The 17478-nt window shown below is 42.9% G+C and overlaps 1 protein-coding gene across 2 annotated transcripts in view; it reads left to right on the top strand.

Moving 5' to 3' along the window:
* The window catches only part of PDS5A (PDS5 cohesin associated factor A), a 143292-nt gene that overhangs the window by 112169 nt on the left and 13645 nt on the right, over positions 1-17478 (top strand). For both annotated transcript variants that reach the window (XM_089654028.1, XM_089654027.1), the window contains exons 24-28: positions 2820-2943; positions 10212-10416; positions 10596-10710; positions 11666-11798; positions 13387-13506. In XM_089654028.1, coding sequence (XP_089510154.1) covers positions 2820-2943; positions 10212-10416; positions 10596-10710; positions 11666-11798; positions 13387-13506 — 697 coding nt within the window. The remainder of the gene's footprint in view (positions 1-2819; positions 2944-10211; positions 10417-10595; positions 10711-11665; positions 11799-13386; positions 13507-17478) is intronic.

The raw sequence follows: 17478 nt of genomic DNA on the forward strand, positions 1-17478 counted from the left end.
TATAAACTGTACAACTCAGTTGAACAACAAACTGAAATTGTTAGGTGAAGGGAAGTAAAAATAAAAAAACTAAAATACTATGGTTGCATAAGTGTGCACACCCTTAAACTAATACCTTGTTTGAGCACCTTTTTGATTTTATTCCAGTGCTCAGTCTTTTTGGGTATAAGTCTATCAGCATGGCAAATCTTGACTTGGCAATATTGCCCACTCCTCCTTGCAAAAACACTCCACATCTGTCAGATTGCGAGGGCATCTCCTGTGCACAGCCCTCTTCAGATCAGCCCACATATTTTCCATCAGATTCAGGTCCGGGCTCTGGCTGGGCCATTTCAAAACTTTAATCTTCTTCTGGGGAAACCATTCCTTTGATTTGGATATATGCTTTGGGTTGTTGTCATGCTGAAAGATTCATGTTCAGCTTTCTAGCAGAAGCCTGAAGGTTTTGTGCCTATATTGACCGGTATTTGGAACTGTTCATAATTCCCTCTACCTTGAATAAGGCCCCAGTTCCAGCTGAAGAAAAACATCCCCAAAGCATGATGCTGCCACCACCATGCTTCACTGTGGGTATGGTGTTCTTTTGGTGATGGGCAGTATTGTTTTTGGGCCAAACATATCTTTTGGAATTATGGCCAAAAAATTCAATCTTGGTTTCATCGGACCATAACACATTTTCCCACATGCTTTTGGGAGACTTTAGATGTGTTTTTGCAAAATTTAGCCGGGCTTGGATGTTTTTCTTCGTAAGAAAAGGCTTCCGTCTTCCCACTCTACCCCATAGCCCAGGAACATGAAGAATACGGGAGATTGTTGTCACATGTACCACACAGCTGGTCCTTGCCAGATATTCCTGTAGCTCCTTTAATGATGTTTTAGGCCTCTTGGCAGCCTCCCAGACCAGTTTTCTTGTCTTTTCATCAATTTTTGAGAGACATCCAGTTCTTGGTAATGTTACTGTTGCACCATATTTTCTCCACTTGATGATGACTGTCTTCACTGTGTTCCATGGTATATCTAATGCCTTGGAAATTCTTTTTTTACCCTTCTCCTGACTGATACCTTTTAACAATGAGATCCTTCTGATGCTTTGGTAGCTCTCTGCGGACCATGGCTTTTGCTGTAGGATGCGACTAACAAAACGTCAGGAAAGACCTAGAACAGCTGAACTTTATTTGGGGTTAAATAATGGCAGGTGTGTAGTGACTCCTATTTAACTTGATTTTGAATGTGATTGCTTAATTCTGAACTCCGCTACTTCCCCAGTTATAAGAGAATGTGTACACTTATGCAACCACATAATTTTGTTTAACATAAAAATAGTGCAGCGCTAAGAGTAGTGATAATAAAACAGATATGAGTCCACTTAAAGTCTTGGTCATAAGAACGTGTCCAGTGACCAGTAAGGATTCAAAATTGGTGATCCGTGTGTAAACGGCTGAAAAACGCACTCACCAGAAAAAAGACAGATAAACGCAGTGTGCATCTAGAGCTCATGGATCCTCAATCCAGAAGGGAATAAAGCTGGTCCGGTTGCAGGAAAAATGGATCCCTCCTCTATGGATGCAGCAACAGATCCTCCTCTTCCCAGTTAGGTGTAGGATTCCAAGATCAGGGTTCTGCAAGCAAAAGCTCCTCAAGGGAGTTTAGGGAAGGACACCCATAGTGTAGTAGATTATAAAAAGCAGCTTTATTAAAGAAAAAGTAGCATCCAATTCAAAGTAGGCAGGTATCATCAAGATGTGTCAGCAAGACAAACTAACCCTGACACTCTGAATGATGGCCGCCGGGCCTCCACGTGGCTCCGGCGGCGTAGCGTCTCGACGTCCAGGCTCCTCCTACTTGTCCTAATTTTGTTTGTTTACTCCCCACTAAAAGATTTCAGTTTATTTTTCAATTGAGTTGTACAGTTTATAGGTCACATTAGCGATGGATAAAGTTCTGAAATGGTTTATATTTGTCTCATTTTTTTACATCGCAGAAACCTGACATTTTAACGGGTGTGTAGACACTGTAATACAAAAACACTTCACATTGCTTTTAATATCTTTAAAGTGGTTGTAAACCTCTGACAAATATGAATAAAGCATGTCCTTAAGTAGTGTGTAGTTGTCTCAATCCAAAGCATTGAGTGTGTTTTATGTCTGCTCAAGTCACAGAGAGATGGAAGCAGTGGGGGGAGTAGCTCCAGCACACAGCCTGTGATAGCCTCAGCCCTGCATTTTTCCTGTGGGGTGTGTTCAGTGGTGTATTTAGGTTTTGTGCTATCCTATACGCTTTCTCTCTCCCCTCCTCCCTGTTGTCTAGGCTCCTTTTGGTGAATGTCTCATATTTGGTTCAACAAGAGAGATGAGGATCTTTTTCTGAGCCGCCATTAAGATCTGTACCATTGGGGTCCTTCCACCTGTAGCCCTTTTAAGAATATTTTGTTTATACACAAATGTCATTGTACAAAGGCCTGGTGTGCTGTCATACAGCAATATGCTATCCAGCCCAGAACACTGCAATAAAATACAATGCAGCTCTGAGCTGCGAATATTAAACACAGGAAACCATTGCAGTCTCTGCCTTTTATGGTACCTTTTGTTCTCCTCTCTCACTATAAACATATTGGACTTGTTTACTCATTTCAGATATACATCAACTACAAGCAGTGGGTGATACCATTGATATACCCTGTACTGTAAACACTGCTAAAACAGCTTCAATTATAAAATATAGCTGCCTTGCTATTGATGCATGTATTTGTATAAAACAGTCATATTTACTGATGAATAATTGGTCATGATTTTTATGAGAAATCTCCTCCTGTGTTTCAGTAAGTCGGATATGTCTCGTCTAAGATTAGCAGCTGGTGGAGCCATTATGAAGCTAGCCCAGGAGCCATGTTACCATGAAATTATCACTCCAGAGCAGTTCCAGTTATGTGCACTGGTTATTAATGTAAGTTTTCAGTCAACTGCAACTAAATGTAAAAATACTATTTTATTTGTACTGTGCAGGACACAGGCTGAGTATTCCTAGACCCTGGGATATAGGCTTGTACCTTCAGGTTGATTTAACACTGGTAAAGCTTTTGAGGACCCCCTGAATTTCCCCACTAACCCTATTCCACTCAATGAGTCCTCAGTTTTTTGCTAGTGAATTAATGTCATAGACCTAGAAATCACTCTACGTAACTAAGTTTATTATTTTATCTTCAGATTCCTCAGTCAATTCTTCATAGTCTACTAATACCACAATAGAAGTAGTGAACCTCCATAAAAAATAAAAACCTTTGAGCCAGGAGCCCACACTGCTGGGACTGCCTCTAATGTTGATTTGGGTACTGGTTCCTGTGCTGTCTTTTGCACTTTGTGCAGCACATCTAGTCAGCCGCAGGTTTCCATACAGGTACAGGAACATGGTCCATCCCTGTGGAATCTGGACTCTGAAGACCCCTTCAGCGGTATGCCCACCATTGTAGGCGAAGCTTTGACCCATATATGGGGACCAGTGTTGTGCACCCTGTATCTCTGACCCTGTAAAAACTGTAAAAACGTGAACGATGTTTGGCACGTATTCACTTTTATAGTGAAAACCTTTCAAACATGATGTTAATACTCAACCACTCAGAGCTTTGTCTCAGGCGGATGACCAGGTTTTGCATCACATTACTGAAAGCACACGTTAGAGCCACACAGTTTTCAGGTGCTTCCTATCACCCTTTTGCAATGATGACTTTGCTACATGATTGTCTGCATCTGGGTTGTCCTGTTTTCCTTCCATACACTTTTACCCTATATTTCGCACCTTATTCCATGCGTTCCCCTAGGTCAGTGATGGCGAACCTTTTTGAGCCCGAGTGCCCAAACTGCAACCCAAAACCAACTTATTTCTTTCAAAGTGCCAACACTGCAATGAAACCTGAATATCGAGCTTTTGGTTTAGAAAAAACAACTCGTACAGTAGTGCAAACTAATTAACAGTACAGGGATGACCAGAGACTGCGGACACAGTACAGGGATGACCAGAGACTGCGGACACAGTACAGGAGATGACCGGAGACTGTGGACACAGTACAGGAGATGACCGGAGACTGTGGACACAGTACAGGAGATGACCGGAGACTGCGGACACAGTACAGGAGATGACCGGAGACTGCGGACACAGTACAGGGATGACCAGAGACTGCGGACACAGTACAGGGATGACCGGAGACTGCGGACACAGTACAGGGATGACCAGAGACTGCGGACACAGTACAGGGATGACCAGAGACTGCGGACACAGTACAGGAGATGACCGGAGACTGCGGACACAGTACAGGGATGACCGGAGACTGCGGACACAGTACAGGGATGACCGGAGACTGCGGACACAGTACAGGGATGACCGGAGACTGCGGACACAGTACAGGGATGACCGGAGACTGCGGACACGGTACAGGGATGACCAGAGACTGCGGACACGGTACAGGGGATGACCAGAGACTGCGGACACGGTACAGGGGATGACCAGAGACTGCGGACACGGTACAGGGGATGACCAGAGACTGCGGACACGGTACAGGGGATGACCAGAGACTGCGGACACAGTACAGGGGATGACCAGAGACTGCGGACACGGTACAGGAGATGACCAGAGACTGCGGACAGTACAGGGATGACCAGAGACTGCGGACACGGTACAGGAGATGACCAGAGACTGCGGACAGTACAGGGATGACCAGAGACTGCGGACAGTACAGGAGATGACCAGAGACTGCGGAAAGCACAGGGATGACCAGAGACTGCGGACAGTACAGATGACTGCTGACCTTTGGGGTTTTTGTTTTATCTTACCTGTTCCTTTATCCAGCCGCGCGCTGTCTACCCGGCTTCTGTAGTGTGGGCGCTCGTCGGACAGCCGGATGCCCAGTGCGCATGCGCGAGAAGCGCTGCGCTTTGTGATTGGTCCGGCGGCTTCTGGGATCTGTCATGTGTCCCAGGTACCGCCTTACCATTCACAAAGAGCACTGCTTCTTGCGCATGCGCACTTGGGACCCGGCTGTCACGCACACTACAGAAGCCGGGAAGACAGCGCGCCGCTGGATAGAGGAACAGGTACGGTCCCACTGCAGAGCTGAGCGGCCGGCCCGGTATTCTGACACGGCGGCTGTGGAAATACCGGACCAGCCGCTCTATATTCGCTCCATAAGACGCACTGACATTTTCCCCCCTTTTTTGGGGGAAAAAAAGTGCGTCTTATGGAGCGAAAAATACGGTATTCTCCTGGCGTGCCCACAGATAAGGCTCGGCGTGCCGGCTGTGGCACGCGTGCCACGGGTTCGCCATCACTGCCCTATGGGATCACCCTCTACCATAGCTATGATGGAAACCAGGAGAAAGAGAGCCTCAGCAAAAGCTTAATCAAACATTCACTCTACCAAAGACTTGCACAACACTCAACCTCAGAGTGACGATGCTTCCCTTGCACTGGAGCAGGACCTGGTTTTAACACTGGTCTCTCATTCCAATTCAGGTGTGCAACAAGCTGCCTACCTGATAAAGGTAGATTTTTCTGCAACTTTGTCACAATTTCTCAGACAACTATCAGCTTTAATAGAGCCACATCTGTCCAGGACTCCAAAACGCCAGGACCCTTCTCTGACTGTACTGTCTCTCCCTGATGCAGATCTGAATATGCTCAGCCTAGAATGGGTGCACAGAGAAGGCAAGGAAGAAGACCCATAGGTAGTATTAGAGGAGGCTGCAGAAGCTTTATTACAACCAGACTTCTGTACACCTAAAATTGCAGCTTGATGCAATATGCTTGCACATGTAAATATGCTCATGCCTGATAGCCTCGGCATTAATTGCACTTGACTTGCCTCTGTTTCGCAATGCCCTTTAGGGTACAAAGAGACCTGCTAAATCTAAAAAAGACAATTGGGTGAATCCATAAAATAATTGTCTATGTCCACTGGAAAAATAGTTCAAATAAGTGCAGTCTGTTGTTGTAGTTGATCCTGCCACCTCATCTCACCGTACCAATTGAAGATGTTGCTTTATTCAAAGATTTTGCAGATAGCAAGTTTGAGATGCTCTTAAAAGCTCTTTCCTTTTGCAGTCCCAGCTCTGCAACTAAGCTATTGCAGTTTCGATCTGTCAAACAGCTAACTGGACTAGGGCAATGAACAACCAACACAATCCTGTATTCCAGGGCCATGCCTTATGTGAGCAGTTACAGCAGATACCTTCTTCCTTGGTCTTGTGTGGCTGCCCTAGTACAAGTAATGAAGAAAAATGCCCAGAGTGGCTGTAATCTCCATTCACATGTTCAATCTTGTGGCTTAAAGCCTGGACATTCCTCGTTCACACCATGTGCAGAGATGTGTGTTTCCCACATGCGTTCTGCAAGAGCAGAAAAAACAGTTGTGCCCTGTTCACACCATAACACTGGTATCATATGCAGATTTTTTTCTGTGCAGAAATTTTCAACATGTATGCAGTTTTCTGGGCAGAAAATAAACTGATGTGACAACATTGTGGCGTTAACAGGGCACATAGAAAGCAATTGTCTTTGTGCTCTTGCAAAGAATTTGTTACATTAAAAAAAATTGACGTGATGGCTAGGTTAGTACATGAAAACTTGTGTAAACTCATGTCTCTGCAAGTGAAATCTGCACTGTTTTTCCATCAGTTTTGCATGTATGGTGTGAATGAGATCTTGTATGTATCTCCTTTTGAAGGACATATTTTTGGTGAGGCACCTAATTCATAGGGAAGGTTCTCATTCCACAGTGGACTATTCAACACCCCCACTCACCCCCACCCCTTCTCTGGAGTCTACAGTGCCTTGAAAAAGTATTTATACCCCTTGAAATTTTCCACATTTTGTCATGTTACAACCAAAAATTTTAATGTATTTTATTGGGGGTTTATGTGATGAACCACCACAAAGTGGCACATCATTGTGAAGTGGAAGGAAAATTATAAATGGTTTTCAAAATCTTTTACAAATATGTGAAAAGTGTGCCGTGAATTTGTATTCAGCCCCGAGTCAATACTTTGTAGAACCACCTTTCGCTGCAATTACAGCTGCAAGTCTTTTTGGGGATGCCTCTCCCAGCTTTGCACTACTTTGCAAAATAGTTCAAGCTCTGTCAGATTGGATGGAGAGCATCTGTGAACAGCAATATTCAAGTCTAGCCAGATTCTCAATTGGATTTGGGTCTGGACTCTGACTGAGCCATTCTAACACATGAATATGCTTTCATCTAAACCAGTGGTTCTCAACCTGTGGGTCGCGACCCCTTTGGGGGTCGAACGCCCCTTTCACAGGGGTCCCCTAAGACCATCAGAAAGAGCAGCTACTGTGTAGAAAGCAGCTGCTGTGTTGAAAGCAGCTACTCTGTTAAAAGCAGCTACTGTGTTGAAAGCAGCAGTATTGGAGGTAAAACGACACTCATGAATTATAATTACTGGGTAAATAATTTTATGGTTGGGGGTCACCACAACATGTGGAACTGTATTAAAGGGTCACGGCATTAGGAAGGTTGAGAACCACTGATCTAAACCATTCCATTGTAGCTCTGGCTGTATGTTTAGGGTCGTCCTGCTGGAAGGTGAACCTCCATCCCATTCTCAAGTCTTTTGCAGACTATAACTTTCTTCTAAGATTGCCCTGTATTTGGCTCCATCCATCTTCCCATCAACTCTGTCCAGCTTCCCTGTCCCTTCTAAAGAAAAGTATCACCACAACATGATGCTGCCGCCACCATGTTTCATGTGGGGATGGTGTATTCAGAGTGATGTGCAGTGTATGTTTTCTGCCACACATAACGTTTGGCTTTTAGGCCAACAAGTTAAATTTTGGTGTCATCTGACCAGAGCACCTTCTTCCACATGTTTTCTGTGTCCCCCACATGGCTTCTCGCAAACTGCAAACGGGCTTTCTTATGGCTTTCTTTCAACAATGGCTTTCTTTTTGCCACTCTTCCATAAAGGCCAGCTTTGTGGAGTGCACGACTAATAGTTGTCCTGTGGACAGATTCTCCCACCTGAGCTGTGGATCTCTGCAGCTCCTCCAGAGTTACCATGGTTGGTAACTCTGCTTCTCTGGGCTGCTTTTTTGACTAATGATGTCCTTGCCTGGCCCGTCAGTTTAGGTGAACGGCAGTGTCTTGGTAGGCTTCTAGTTTTCAGATTATGGATTGAACAGTGCTCCGTGAGATGTTTAAGGCTTGGGATACTTTCTATGTCCTAACCCTGCTTTTAAATTCTCCGTAACTATATCCCTGAGCTGTCTGGTGTGTTGACATATGAAGGCAATTGGTTCCACTAGTTTAGTTAGGGGTATCAAAGTAAAGGGGGCTGAATGCAAATGCACGCCACACTTTTCAGATATTTAATTGTAAAAAATGTTGAAAACCATTTTCCTTCCACTTCACAATTATGTGCCACTTTGTGTTGGTATATCACATAAAATCCCAATAAAATACATTTACATTTTTTGGTTGTAACATGACAAAATGTGGAAAATTTCAAAGGGTATGACTACTTTTTCAAGGCACTGTAAGTCATCAAAATGCAGAGCGCTTTAGTTCAGCCTTTCCTTCAGCATGAGACTTGGCCTTCTAAGCCATCATGTCTTCACCACATCCCTCTTCTCAAGAATGTCCTCGCCCCTAGTAGCAGGGGAATGTCTGTTACAGTTTGCCTGTTTCTGGGTCCCAGACATCTTAGGCCAAGTGGGTTCAATAGGTGGTTTCACGGGGTACAAAACGGAGTTCAAAACTGTACCCCCTCATCTCTTTTCCCAGGGAGTAGTTGTCAGTAGCCTCACAAGACAGGTTCAAAGAATTTTATTCAAATCTGTTCACAGTAGCAAAGTCCAGTGGGGGTATTTGTCATATTCTGACTTCAAATTCCTCAAATGCCTGCAATTTCCAAAATTTCACAGGGGATTCACAAGTTTGGTTATTGCCTCTCTGAGACAAGGGGAAGATCTGGTATTCATTGACATCCAAGATGCCTATCTGCATATTCCCATTTATCCACCTCATCAGCGTATTCTGTGCTTTACTGTGGAAGAAAATCATTTCCAGTTTGTTGTCCTGCGTTTTGGCTTTTCCTCTGCTCCCAGAGTATTCACAAAGGTCCTTGCACTTCTTGGCCTTCTTAAGAGTTAATGGCATCCAGTTCACAGGTTTTCTGGGTTCTCCAGCCTTCTATTCACCTGGAATACCCACGTCTGAACCTGGACCCATGTCAAGCAAAATGTTTCCATCTAGAAAAGAGACTGTGCAGTCTCCGAGCTTGTGCTTTGGAGTTGAGGTCAATAAGACATCCATCGGTGAGATGTTTATCCATGAGGGCTCTAGGCCTCCATGGTAACTTCCTTCAAGGTTTCATTTGCCCAATCTCAATAGAGACCTTCACAGCACAACATCTTGTTGACCTATAAATTCTATGTTTTGGAGGACGGTAAAGGACACAAGGAACCCTCATTTGTATTCCTTGGTTACTCTGCTTTGCTCGCTACAAAACTGTAGACTCATGGAGTAGGGGTTATAAGGGAAACACCCAGGGAGCATGCCCTGAAGAACTTTGCCAGTGTCCAATCACCTGAAGGTACTCCTGTACTGTACTCCAAGATATGGAATTTACAGGTACTGTAAGTCAAAATTTTCCTTATAAGGTTTTGAAAACTATTGTTGACCTCGAACCCCTTGTGTATCGCATTGTATTGTTACTGTACTGTCGCATGTTCTGTCCCCCTTTGTAATGTACAGCGCTGAGTGAACTGTTGGCGCTTTATAAATACTGTATAATAATAATCTCTTGCATGGGCAAACAGAAGGTTGAGAGCCACTACTTTAGACTGCCCCATTCATTACATTGTACTGTAAATTACATACTCTAAAAGCTGTGGTCTGTTTATATACTGCTTATAATCACCAACAGAGGTTATTCTTGCTGCGAGGACTTTCAGATGTTACCAAATTTAATAAGCAGGGAAATTTTTGCTAGTTATACATAATCAAAAATTGTCCCCACTTATACTCAGACTTTCCTTAATATCGTAAATGTGTGTCTCTCATTATACTCTGATTTAGTTTGGCAAGTTTCAGTTCAGACGATATCTAGTCCCAACTTTTCATCTGACCAATTTAAATCTTTACTTCAAGGACCAGGCTAGAATATTTTACCACAGTTTTAAGTTATCTAATCTTGTGTTTGCTGTAGGACGAGTGCTACCAAGTGCGACAGATATTTGCTCAGAAGTTGCACAAAGCTTTGGTGAAGTTGCAGCTTCCGCTTGAGTATATGGCTATCTTTGCCCTGTGTGCCAAGGACCCAGTGAAAGAAAGAAGAGCTCATGCAAGGCAGTGCTTACTTAAGAATATTAGCATACGACGGGAATATACAAAACAGAATCCAGTGTCAAATGGTAAGTTTCATCACAATTTTACACATGTGAAATAATAAATAGTCTTTTCCAAATTCTTTATTTGAAAGCAGGCTCCTGTTTGCAACATCTTCTAGTTTTCCTTTTATTTGGGAAATTGATACAACTCAAATGGAACGGTTCATTTAGCTTGATTTGTTACTTTGATCATGTCTCCGTAGAGAAGCTGTTATCCTTACTGCCTGAATATGTTGTACCATACATGATTCATCTCCTGGCTCATGACCCAGACTTTACAAAACCTCAGGATATTGACCAATTACGTGATATCAAAGAGTAAGTATTCTAATACTTTATGGTTGGACTTGCTGTCCCAAACCTGCAGAGATGACATTTATACCTGCTTTCACTTTTACCACAATCTGAAACTACAGTTTGTCATATCTATGAAAGCTTGTGACTGAGGTGATATACTGTTTGACTGTACATGAAATGGGTCTCAAACAAATATTTTAAAAAATTTACTCCTAGCTACATTTTCGTTTTTAAAACAGTTTAAAAGTTGTATGTGGTTTTACAGCTGGAAAAAGTGTTAAAATCTTGTCTTGATATCAACCTGTAATCCCATGTAAAGTAGTGCACAAATGGGGGACAGCACTACTAATTAGACTCAGCTGCTTTGTACATTGGCTGACAAGTGGAAGCAAAGGGAAGAACTAATCAGTGTGCTGCTTTATCCTTTCTTGTCTGATTTGGGGAGCGCCAAAGTGAATTTTTTTTTTTTTTGTAAAGGGAGTCTGTACTGAATAAGCAAAGATACTGTCATTGTAGACACATCCTTTTTGACAGTACAAGCTCTCTTGAAGTGGTGGTCAGGGGCGAACTGACAACTCATGGGGCCCCCAGGCAATAGGGGATCATGTGGCCCCTGTGTCCTTGCCCAAACTCAAAAAAGTCTATGGAAAAAGGTACCAGGAGCATCTCATGGTGCCCCATACTGATCCCGGGCCCTCAGGCAGTGCCCGAGTTTCCAAATGGTCAGTTCGCCCCTGGTGGTGGTGATCATAGTTTGTGTCTTCTCTATCGCTGGCCTAGAACAAGTATGCAGTTTAGAAGTTCTGACATTCCTGTTCTGTATGTGATCTCCATGCCTTTATTCACATAAATATGCATGTCTTGCACTGGTGCTGCAAGCTAGACTTTTTGTTTGTTCTGGTCAGTAGAACATGTATTCAGTAAGAATCTAAACGTATATCTTTGTACAACACTGAAGTATTGTTTCCCCATACAGGTGCCTTTGGTTTATGCTTGAAGTTTTAATGGCTAAGAATGAAAATAACAGTCATATGTTCATGAAGAAAATGTGCGAGAACATTAAACAAACTCGGGATGCTCAGGCACCAGATGATCCAAAGGCTAACGAGGTATGTATTTGTATTGTCAGCCTTTCTTTCAATGCTTTGTAACGTGAATTTTCTCTGTTTTGGAGTTCCAGGAAGGAGTTCGAGGTTTCTGTAAATGTGTACACTTCAGCTTAAAGCCCAGCTGTCTGGAAAGATTATGATTCAGAAAACTAGCATAAGCTTGCTAATATTATTCATGGAGCATTTATTTGGTAGTGTTTGTGCACTTTTTGTCCTTTGTGTCAGATTCCTGTGTTTGCCCCATACTGTTCCCCAGCCAGTGCTGCAGGGACGTGATGTACTCCACTTATGTATCTCTTATCAAAAATGGGTTTTCTTTCTCATCCATTTCGGGGCACATGATGTCATTCACCTTTGGGTTATGCTGCCACCTATGTGAAGATTAGATACTACCACCAGCAAGAGAAGAGACTATCACACTGCCACAATCCCTTTTCAACAGGTGCCCCCAGTTTGCTTGTATAGTGTTTACTTATGTGACTGATGTCTATCCCTACTTTGTAATCTTCTCTAGCTCCGCTGGACAAGACAGGCTCCTCTTCCCTTTTGGCTGAGGTTTTTACTATAGTCCTACAAGACTTTATTGCCCAAATCATTTAGTAACTTGCAGACTTTGACTGCAGGGGCAGTGAATGTGCTCCTGCACCTTCCTCTGCAGATTGTCTATCTGCTCTGCCCAAGGTCTCTGAGCCTGTATGATTTTGAGTTGCTGCAGTTCTTGCTGAGTTTGCTTCTGAGAAGTCAGTCAGCTCTTGATGCGATGCGCACCACTGTGAGGCTAGGATGTTGCTTCTACCAGTGATATCCCCTGTTTTGGATCTTCTTTGAAAATTGGAAACACCCTGGCAAGATGTTTTCTCCCTCCCAATCCATTTTTATCAGTTTGAAAAGGATTTTGTGAGATGTGGAGAAAGTTCTGGTCTTTTTGTCAGTAAAGTTGTTTGAAAAATTTTTTTGGATGAATCCCATAGACTGACTGTGTAGTTGCATATCACTGCAGGGGTGTCAAACTGGTGGCCCTCCAGCTGTTGCGAACCTACAAATCCCATCATGCCTCTGCCTTTGGCAGTCATGCTTGTAACTGTCAATCTTGCAATGCCTCATGGGACTTGTAGTTTGCCAACAGCTGGAGGGCTGCCAGTTTGACACCCATATCCTAGTGCATCTTAGGATGACAACACTGTTCTTGCAGTACACAGTAAGTGAGAAGTATTACACTAGGAAGGGAATGCTTTAATGGCAGAAGTAACGTATAAAAAACTGAATGAAATGTCCAAATTAAAAAAAAAGTTAATTCAACTTACTGTTTGTATAGGAGATTGAGCTGCTATTTTTAATTTATTAACAATGCATCTGTCTGTTTTCAGACTGTCACATTGGCAATTTGAGTAAATTGGTAAAGAAAGCATGCCTGATTAGACAGTGACAAAAGCAGCATGTCAAAGCATTTGGCTTTGTGTGATTTGTTTACCAGAATCATCTATTATGCATAGTGGTCAATACATATATTAGTGTTCTGTTCACTGCTACACTGAAACAAGTTTTGATGAGTTGTAAATTAAACAGGGATTTCTTGCTTTTTTCTTAGAAACTATATACAGTCTGTGATGTGGCTCTATGTGTTATGAACAGCAAAATTACATCAGTGCATCTAGAAACTCCTAAGGAACCAATGTTGCCGACTAGATTTTTTACTCCACCTGATAAGGTAATATTTTTTGGTATGTCTTATGTTCGTTATTAGGGCTTTTAGAAACATGAGACACCATTCACATCTAGAGGTTTTTGCAGGAGCTTCTGTTTGGGGCAACAAACTTTGCTCGATTTAGTTTGCATGATTTTTTGCACAACAATTGTGCCAGAATCTCACCCGTATTTAGGTGCCTTTTGAAAATGGATGGCACCTGAACAAGCATTGTGCGATTTGTTAGTTTTGCAGAGCATTTTGGGAAATGCCTTAATATGAATGGAGCTTTAATGTTTTGCCTAAATTTTAAATTGCTTTTTGATTCTTTTAGTTTTGTTTTGAAATAATGAAGCTGCAGTTCATGTGGGTACTTCTCGGAACCTTGGATGTCGGACTTCTCTAACTTGGCTTGTGCAGGTGCACTTGGGGCAATTTCTTTCAGGCACCTCTGGCATGCAGGGGTGTATTTTGTTAGGTAAACATGCTGTCATGGTGTAGAACATTAACCATTTGCCGACTGCCCCATAGAAGATATACTGCTATAGGGTGGCTGCACTGTGCAGGTGCGTGCCTCTTCTGCTGTGATTTGTCAAATGTTTGATATGTAAACAAGGCAGAACTGTGTTCTGTCAGCAGCAATGTGCTGGATTCTCTGCAGGGAAACAGAATCCAGCACATTACCTACTGAAAACAGCACACATCGTACCCATTACACTTAGCTAGGCACACAGTTAACCCCCTGATAATGCTAGATGTTTAACCCCTTCCCAGCCAGTGTCATTTGTACAGTGACCGTACATATTTTTAGCACCGATAGCTGTATTTGTGTCACTGGTTCTCACAAAGTGCCAGCTAGTGTCCGATTTGTCCGCCACAATATTGCAGTCCCGCTATAAGTCGCTGATCGCTGCCATTACTAATATAAAAAAATTATAGTATATGTACCATAGTTTGTAGACTATAATTTTTATGCAAACCAATCAATATACGGTTATAGGGATTTTTTTTTTCTACAAAAAATATATATTGGAATATATATTGGCTTGAATTTATGAAGCAATTAGATTGTTTAGTTTTGTTATTGGATATGTTTTATAGCAGAAAGTAGAAAATATATATTTTTTTTCCCTTCAAAATTTTCAGTCTTGCATTTTATAGCACAAAAAAAAACCCTATAGGTGATCAAATACCACTAAAAAGTTTTATTTGTGGGGGGAAATTACAAAAACATACAGTGGGGCAAAAAAGTATTTAGTCAGCCACCAATTGTCCAAGTTATCCCACTTAAAAAGATGAGAGAGGCCTGTAATTGGCATAATAGGTAGACCTCAACTATGAGAGACAAAATGAGAAAAAAAATCCAGACAATCACATTGGCTGATTTGGAAAGAATTTATTTGCAAGTTATGGTGGAAAATAAGTATTTGGTCAATATCAAAAGTTCATCTCAATACTTTGTTATATATCCTTTGTTGGCAATGACAGAGGTCAAACGTTTCCTGTAAGTCTTCACAAGGTTGGCACACACTGTTGCTGGTATGTTGGCCCATTCCTCCATGCAGATCTCCTCTAGAGCAGTGATGTTTTGGGGCTGTCGCTGGGCAACATGGACTTTCAACTCCCTCCAAAGGTTTTCTATGGGGTTGAGATCTGGAGACTGGCTTGGCCACTCCAGGACCTTGAAATGCTTCTTACGAAGCCACTCCTTCGTTGCCCGGGCGGTATGTTTGGGATCATTGTCATGTTGGAAGACCCAGCCACGTTTCATCTCCAGTGCCCTTGCTGATGGAAGGAGGTTTGGACTCAAAATCTCACGATACATGGCTCCATTCATTCTATCCTGTACATGGATCAGTCGTCCTGGTCCCTTTGCGGAGAAACAGCCCCAAAGCATGATGTTGCCACCCCCATGCTTCACAGAAGGTATGGTGTTCTTTGGCTGCAACTCGGCATTCTCTCTCCTCCAAACACGACGAGTTGTGCTTCTACCAAACAGTTCTATTTTGGTTTCATCTGACCATATGACATTCTCCCAATCCTCTTCTGGATCATCCAAATGCTCTCTAGCAAACTTCAGACGGGCCCGGACATGTACTGGCTTAAGCAGGGGGACATGTCTGGCACTGCAGGATCTGAGTCTCTGGCGGCGTAGTGTGTTACTGATGGTAGCCTTTGTTACGTTGGTCCCAGCTCTCTGCAGGTCATTCACTAGGTCCCCCCGTGTGGTCCTGGGATTTTTGCTCACCGTTCTTGTGATCATTTTGACCCCAAGGGGTGAGATCTTGCGTGGAGCCCCAGATCGAGGGAGATTATCAGTGGTCTTGTATGTCTTCCATTTTCTAATTATTGCTCCCACAGTTGATTTGTTCACACCAAGCTGCTTGCCTAATGCAGATTCAGTCTTCCCAGCCTGGTGCAGGTCTACAATTTTGTTTCTGGTGTCCTTCGACAGCTCTTTGGTCTTCACCATAGTGGAGTTTGGAGTGTGACTGTTTGAGGTTTTGGACAGGTGTCTTTTATACTGATAAGTTCAAACAGGTGCCATTGATACAGGTAATGAGTGCAGGACAGAGGAGCCTCCTAAAGAAGAAGGTACAGGTCTGTGAGAGCCAGAAATCTTGCTTGTTTGTAGGTGACCAAATACTTATTTTCCACCATAATTTGCAAATAAATTCTTTCCAAATCAGCCAATGTGATTGTCTGGATTTTTTTTCTCATTTTATCTCTCATAGTTGAGGTCTACCTATGATGCCAATTACAGGCCTCTCTCATCTTTGTAAGTGGGAGAACTTTCACTATTGGGGCTGACTAAATACTTTTTTGCCCCACTGTACAGGTGAAACTCTAAAAATTAGAATATAGTGCAAAAGTTCATTTATTTCAGTAATGCAACTTAAAAGGTGAAACTAATATATGAGATAGACTCATTACATGCAAAGCAAGATAGTTCAAGCCGTGATTTGTCATAATTGTGATGATTATGGCTTACAGCTCATGAAAACCCCAAATCCACAATCTCAGAAAATTAGAATATTACATGCAATCAATAAAACAAGGATTGTACATAGAACAATATCGGACCTCTGAAAAGTATAAGCATATGTACTCAGTACTTGGTTTGGGCCCCTTTTGCAGCAATTACTGCCTCAATGCGGCATGGCATGGAAGCTATCAGTCTGTGGCACTGCTGAGGTGTTATGGAAGACCAGGATGCTTCAATAGCGGCCTTCAGCTCTTCTGCATTGTTCGGTCTCATGTCTCTCATCTTTCTCTTGGCAATGCCCCATAGATTCTCTATGGGGTTCAGGTCAGGCGAGTTTGTTGGCCAATCAAGCACAGTAATCCCACGGTCATTGAACCAGGTTTTGGTGTTTTGGCAATGTGGGCAGGTGCCAAGTCCTGCTGGAAAATGAAGTCAGCATCCCCATTAAGCTCATCTGCGGAAGGAAGCATGAAGTGCTCCAAGATCTCCTGGTAGACGGCTGCGTTGACCCTGGACTTAATGAAGCACAGTGGACCAACACCAGCAAATGACATGGCTCCCCAAATCAACACAGACTGTGGAAACTTCACACTGGACTTCAAGCATCTTGCAGTGTGTGCCTCTCCATTCTTCCTCCATACTCAGGGTCCTTGGTTTCCAAATGAGATGCAAAAGTTGCTCTCATCAGAAAAGAGGACTTTGGACCACTGAGCAACAGACCAGATCTGTTTTTCTTTAGCCCAGGTAAGACGCTTCTGACGTTTGTTGTTCAGGAGCGGCTTGACAAGAGGAATACAACATTTGAAGCCCATGTCCAGGATCCGTCTGTGTGTGATGGCTCTTGATGCATGGGCTCCAGCCTCAGTCCACTCCTTGTGAAAGTCCCCAACACTTTTGAATGGCCTTTTCACCTTTTTCTTCCACACTTTTCCCTTCCACATAACTTTCTATTAATGTGCTTTGATACAGCACTTCGGGAACATCCAACATCTTTTGCAATTACCTTTTGA

The sequence above is a fragment of the Staurois parvus genome, unplaced genomic scaffold (genome assembly GCF_062004578.1).
Source record: "Staurois parvus isolate SC_StPar_1 unplaced genomic scaffold, SC_StPar_1.0 ptg000734l, whole genome shotgun sequence".
In the NCBI taxonomy this organism is placed as follows: Eukaryota; Metazoa; Chordata; class Amphibia; order Anura; family Ranidae; genus Staurois; species Staurois parvus.